Source organism: Aedes aegypti, unplaced genomic scaffold (assembly GCF_002204515.2).
Source record: "Aedes aegypti strain LVP_AGWG unplaced genomic scaffold, AaegL5.0 Primary Assembly AGWG_AaegL5_hic_scaff_979_PBJ_arrow, whole genome shotgun sequence".
NCBI classification, from domain to species: Eukaryota; Metazoa; Arthropoda; class Insecta; order Diptera; family Culicidae; genus Aedes; species Aedes aegypti.
In genome coordinates, this window is record NW_018736688.1 from 1 (window position 1) to 7,151 (window position 7,151).

The 7,151-nt window shown below is 40.0% G+C and overlaps 1 protein-coding gene across 1 annotated transcript; it reads left to right on the top strand.

Moving 5' to 3' along the window:
- Window positions 1–4,981: 4,981 nt before the first annotated feature.
- Window positions 4,982–6,513, top strand: LOC5575532 (zinc finger protein 43; the record flags this gene model as incomplete). Its single annotated transcript, XM_021857235.1, is given in 3 exon segments — window positions 4,982–5,592; window positions 5,827–6,049; window positions 6,117–6,513. Coding segments are annotated over 3 exon segments (1,138 nt in total), but the record flags the coding sequence as incomplete, so codon positions are not given.
- Window positions 6,514–7,151: the final 638 nt, after the last annotated feature.

Sequence of the window (7,151 nt, forward strand, 5' to 3'; positions counted from 1 at the left end):
CACTTTGTTTCCCTTTTACTTACAGTGAATCCTAGTGCGAAACTATATTAGCTCTAGCTCCTTCAGAGACTCACGCGATTATCCCACAGATTTGTCAAGAATTTCTTCTGTAATTTTTCGAACGAAGATTCACCCTGTCCTTTGGTTCAGAAAGGGGTATGGGCGCGTTCTGCCAACTCGGTCGAGGCAGATTTCTTGTGTGAACAAGTTACAACATGGACGTTCTAAAGTGCCAGAATGAAGTGTTGTGCTTGTGGGGAGCACTTGAAGATGGGATGGAAGGTCATTACTTCGCGTTCGTGCTTTACTCCTGCTTATCTTAAAAGTTATAGACAATAACCGATCCTAAGTTTAACTATCGAAATTAACAGTTGCAAATACAATAATCGTTCTGAGTTCACTAACATGTCGTCGCGTTAATTTTATCATAATGATCTTTTATCTACATCCGTCGAACCATGCTGAATGGCCGTTGTGAGAATATCACCAAGAACTTCTCACATGCATTAAAGCTGAATTGTCCTACATTGAAACATTGAGGTTTTCGCTCTTTTGGATTCATTTGTTGTTGTTCGTCCTCAGTATTGTTGAGATGTCCTGAATGCCGCACATGGCGTACAGTGATCATTGCCATGGAGTTTCTCGTAAGCTGCATGGGGATTGTTATCATGGGAATCCAAAGAGCGAATTTTCTATGATTTCATTGTAGGCCAATACAGCAATAAAGCATGTAAAAATCACTAACTTTTCTTCTCTCTTTATCCTTGTTTTCATATCTAACCCGCCATTACAACGAGGAAAAATCCATTGGAGAGGAAAGACATGGCACCGTATTGGCCGAGAAAAGTTAAGTATCATGTTTTTGTAAATATTCTTATTACTGATTGCAAGGTGAATCAGATTAACTAAATTTTAAACTAATAACAAACTTGTTCCACAGAGCTATTTACAAAACACCACCCAAAATCCCTCCTTTCCCATATCCTTAGGCAAAACACTTCACTACCGCTATATGTATGACTGATTCATGTTCTTTTGACCTTGCATCATTCATACGTGTATTGGAAGTCAAGAGTAGAAGCAAAACTTAAAGAACCTTCTGGTCAAAGATGTTGCGTTGCCTACTTCCCAAACTCCAAAACCCTCCGGTGTATTATGGACGGTGTGAGTTTTCAAACTTATGCTGGAGACTTGGCCCCTGACCCCCTTGTACATCAATAAAATAAAATAAAATAAAATAATTTTTCGAACGAAGATTCAGGAATTCCTCTAGTGAGTTCTGCTGGAATACTTTCAAGGCCTCCTCTACAAATTCTTTAGGAGATTCCCACCAATTCTCCCAGGAATTCGTTTAGGGATTTTATGGTTTCCTGCCCAACAAAAATTCCTCCAGGTCTTGTTCTCTATTAGAATGTAGGATTCTAAAATGTCTTTATTTTTAATGGAAGGTCTCTTTTTTACAATGATGGTCTCTAATGTCATTTTCCTTCTTTTCCGCCTTGTGAATTATTCTGTGCATAGTGATAGAGGCTCCAGAGATTTTTCTGCGACTATTCCACAGATTCTCCAGGAATTACTTCACGGATTCCTCAAGGAAATGCTTCAAGAATCCTTGTAATAATTTCTCCAGCAATACGTCTATAGATATTTCCACCAATTCTCCCAAGAATTCGATTAGAAATTCCTCTAGCGATTTCTTAAAAAATGTTTAGTTTATTTATTTTCCTGATTTTTTTACTGGATACCAGTACTTCTTTAATAATATTCGTAGGAAATACTTTGAAAAAAATCTTAAGGATTAGCCCAGGATTTCCTCCAGTTGTTGCTCCATCGATTCCCAAATTTGTACAGAAGTTCTTCTAAAAATACCGACAAAGGGTTTTTCTTCTGATTTTTTGCTAAAAAACGTTCAAGATTTTTTTCAGAAAATTCAACAAGAATCCTTCCTTCACTTCCTAGGCCGATTTTGTCAGTTACTGTTCCAACAATTTTAATAAAAATTCCTTAAAAAATTGATCAACGATTTCTTCCAGGAATTGCTAAAATTTCCGTCAGGAATTATTCAAGGAAGTCTAGTAAGATTTTTTCCAGAATGTCTGGATTTGTCGAAGACATTTCTAATGCAATCTCTGAAACTTAATTAACCAGACTGAACTGTTAAATTTTTGGAAGAATTAGAAGGCCCCTATAAATTACTATATGAACTTCTGAAGAAATTTTCGGAAACTTTGGATGATTTAATTTCTGCTAATCTGCTAATCTGCTAATATCAACGCACCCCCTAGCCATGGCCAATCTGCGTTGTTTACACAAACATCCCTATAAACCTCACGCTGGGAAATACGTTTACCAAAAAAGGCGTTATGAGGTTCTGCACTGCATTCTTGTATTGGATTTACTTTAATGGCATTGTTGTTAGCAATTTACAAAAAAGTGAAAGAGAAAGAAAACATGATTTGTGTAGGCGGAGCCCCATAGGCCATGCTATACCAGTTAGCACGCCCGACGCCCACCGATGACAGAGTGGGTAGGCTCGCACCATCGTTCCGCCCTTCTACCTATTTTCGAGATAGGCAGTTCTGTCAGGGTGTAAATAGTTATTATCTGAGAGAGACTCGCGAAGAGGAAAAATATCAACGTCATATGCAGCCCAGATTCCCCTCTCACGAAACGTCAAATGCAGCCCACCGTTTTTATGGCTGAAAAAGTGAAAAGTATTGTGTTCAAAGTAAATTGTTATTGAAAACCTCAGTCAGCGGAGCAGTTTTTTCCAAAGTTGCTGATAAATCTAAGCAGAAGATTAATTATTTCTAATGTCTGCTACGTTTGCTGGCATGAAATTTCACTCAAACGGCTATTTATGATTCGTTGTGATGCAAACTCAATCATTTTTTGCTGAGAGGTTCATGTGAGGATTTGAACGGCTTGCGCATAATTGGTATAAACACAAAGTGGAATAAGAAAAAACTCAGCAATCACAGAAAAAGAAGACCGTCTTCGCGAGTTTCGTCTCAGGTTATTATTATCAATGTAATCAAAATATAATGCACCGATTTACGACCTTCTACGTGTTAACGACCTTAAGGTGGGAATATTTGCGTGCCTGGTTTGCTCATATTCCTGTTGTGACATCACTTCTACACAATGGCTTGGAGGTTTCCTTCTTCATTTCGGTTATTCTGGAAAGATTTAGTTTCTCATCTGTTACGTTTCCTTATCGTAGCGCTATCGATTTTTTCCATCTCCAGGGTGTTCGTCTCCTCTCGAGCAATGAGGACCATGATGAAATGAGAATATAAAAATGTGAGCATTAGTGTTGATCTACTAATAGATTAATTTAAACTGCTTTTCATGTGCTAAGTAACTTGTAAACTCCTACTCAATTATGTTTTGTTGGCCTACACGTTTTATTTAGACACAATTTTATTTAGAAAACTATTTGGATCCGAGATTTTAGGTGCAGATTGAGCATGTTTGATAAAACAAGCATCCTGTTTTCAGTTAAAGAATTTTTAAGAAATTGATGATTCTGTTATTTATACTAGCTATATACAAGAATTCACTATTGATGTAATATATGGATATTGAATAAGTTTCAACGCGCGATTATAATACTTCAGTTTTCGTGCTGTTGTATTGGTGTATGTAATCAGTTTGGTGATTCTAACGGTAACAAATAACACGACGAAAGGAAAGTTGATAATCTATCATCATTATGATTTCAGTCTCAATGTCATAATCCGTTTAATAAATTCCGCGTATGATTCGGCAATTTTAACAATTTATACATGTGTATTCGAAGAAACTGACTACGAGAATTTATTACCTTGCAACACATTCCTAAGTGATCAGATATTTATCATTTTCTCATTTTCTACAGCCTAATTTAATAATACCTACATTGGGTTGTAACAAAAATATGATCTTGGGATGTTGATTTGCCTCCTAATCATAGTTTCGACAATAGTCACATGCTTACTATCCCTTATGGCAGTGTTGTTGATTCTATTGTCTATCGCTCATCAGTTTCGCGCTACCCGGTAGGGACTTGGTCCTCTGTACCCAATACTCTGCTTTGTCTTAACTTCACGCAATACATTCTGTAGATGTGTGATACAGTTTGCGGAATATTTTGATTTATCACTTCGTTCAGATGGAAAATTCTGTTATGGTACCATATTCACATATCAGATTACTCCCACCTGGAACGATGTAATACATCGGAGACATGTAGATTCAGATGTATGTATACGATCTATGCCTAGTTCGGCTCTGATCGACAGGCAATCAGTGTATTCAGTTTTTCAACTAGCTTGAAGCGATGAACGTTTCAAGACAAGCTCTCCACTATATCTGCTAGCAATCACCGGTCGTCGATAGACATTTCGGTTCTTTTCTGCTAAAGAATGATCCTATTGTATGCCAAAGACTATGGCTCATGCTTTTCAATACAGCTGGAAAAACAAGAACTACACCCAGCACCAAATAGTACGTAACTATGAGGCGGACCGGAAGGTTTGATGAGCAATCCCCACCAATACCTGATTTAATTTCTGATGAAATTCCTGGAGGAAAACATGAAAAAGTACATACAAGCTGAATTACAGAGAACCTTGCAGGAGCTCATGAGGAATATCTACAGAAGCTTACTCATAGATTAGTTTAAGATTTGGTTTCAGGAATATCTCCAAAAATCTCTAATTCTAAGAAATTAGTGAAGGTAACTCTGAAAAAAATACTACCTAATTCTTGAAGATGTTTGAAACGGAAATCTTGAAGGAATTGCTTAGGATGTCCGTGAATGAACTCCAGAGGCAAACTTCAATATGATGCCTGTAAAAAATCCTTTGCAATGAACTTCTAGGCAAAAATATAGTAGACCGAGCAGTTACTAACCCAAAAATATAGATAATCCACAAATTTTGATCAGTACTGGATTTTCCGAACATTTTTGATCATAACTTGTTGTAAACTGTTTAAGGTCAAAACTGGAGCAGCACTGGATGAGCCATTATTCAGTTCCCGCACAAGAACCGACGACAGACCCCGGATCTGTACCGGAGGGTCAACAGGGGAAAGAGCAGAAAAGTGTCGAGCTTTACTGCTTCCGTTGTCGAAAATGGTTCCCAACTGAACCAGTTTTCACCCAGCACAAACCATTGTGTACAGAGGCCCAGGAACCTGTGCCACAGGATAAGCCTGCCAAAGGAAGTGGAGATTTCTACTGTTATCGGTGCCGCAAATGGTTCCAAACGGAATCCATCTTCGCAAACCACAAACCGTCTTGTATCGAGGCCACGAAAGATAAGTATCCAACGGAAGCCATCCAGATAAATTCGGGCTTTTTAAGCATGCAGTTCGATTCGGATGCCAATCCAACTACTACGCAGCCACCGCCGGAAGATCAATCGAAAAAATCCAAGCTCTACTGTCGACGCTGTCGGAAAAGGTTCCAGACAGAGCTGCTTTTCACGCACCACAAGGCGTTATGCAAAAAATCACATGAGAAAAAGCCAGTGTTTGCGTGCCCGCAGTGCCCGAAGAAATGCTCTTCCGAGAAATATCTAACGCTTCACATCAACAAACATAACGGTAAGTGTTTCAGTCTTTGGAACATCATTTATTTTTTTTGATACGTCTAATGCATTGAGTTCACCAACGCGGAAAGGTGTCATAAGCAACCTTTTCCCTGATGATACCTATGCAAACCTCGAAAACTCGCACACGATCTGTCATAACGCGGCCTGTAGTTTATCTAGGCAATCCAACTCAAGCAGACATAACCGATGGAACATTTTTGCTAACATTCAGAACCATTCCTTCCAGGAATACGAACCATTCCCTGTCGCCGCGAAGGTTGCTCCAAGCTGTTCCTGGACGCTACCGTTCGAAACAATCACGAAATGGCATGCGGCAAAGATGTTCCTGTCACTATCTGCAGTGTGTGTGGTGCCACCTTCCGGTGGTTGGCAAGCCTGCAAACCCACATGAAAATCCATGGAGAGCCGAAATTCGCCTGTGATGTGTGCGACAAAAAGTTCCACTCAAAGTAAGTATTTCTGGCTCAGCGTAATCGATTGCCCACTTAAATTCGTTTCTTTGTCGTCCCTGTCAAGCTCCCGGCTCAAAAAGCACTCCGCAGTGCACTCAGATGCCCGGAACTACGAGTGCAAAGTGTGCGGAAAACGATTCAAGTCACACGAAGCTAACCGGGTCCATCAGCGTATTCACACGCAGGAAAAGCCGTACGTTTGTCACATTTGTGGGATGGCTTTCACGTACAACTGTTTGCTCAAAACGCACCTGGAGAAGGGACACGATTCGCAGAACTCGGGCCGGAAGGAACTGCCTGTCCGGCCGGTCGCCACCAGTTCGTTCCAGTTTCCTCCTTCGATGTGGCCTACGGATGGAGGGTACTGAAATGTCCTGTGCGAGTAACTGTGTGTTGCTGTAATGAGGTAAACTTATTACAGTTTAATTTCTATTAATAATTCGTCGGCAGAAAATCAAAAAGATGGATTATGTTTGACCCAAGGTTTGAAGAGTTCTGAGGAAATCTGCGTATTTATGGATCTTTTTAATCTATTCCTGTTTCTTCTTGTTTAACATGAGACCAGAAAATAAGATCAAACTAAAGTAGGCTGTATATCATGTTCAAAACCAAATGCCGGAACTGCGGAAGGCTCGCTTACGGAACTACGAAGACGTTCAAAGTACTTTAATACAACCAGTTTACACGGCAATCAACCAATGGTAATGTACAATGGACCCTTTTAGCTAGCAACATTACGTGCTTTTGGATCTAATGGCGAAAGTAGATTGTAAAGAAGCAATGTCGCATCAGATCTAAAATAAGTCACATTTGGTCCAAAAAGCCGTAGCATCAAACGCACAGCTTGTTAGGGGGGTCTCGTAGCCTCGAGATTACGCTTTCGCTTCGTAAACGGAAGGTCATGGGTTCGATTCCCAACCTCCCCACCCAAAAAACTCCGTCCAGCCACCAGAAGACGCAGCACGAAGGACCGTGTATTGGGGAACTCATCCATCCTCCGTCAGTATCGGACCCTCTTTGTAGGCTGTTGCCTAACACGATACGGAAACATAGGATTACGGCTATATGAATATGGATTGGACCAACGGCAGCACTGTTC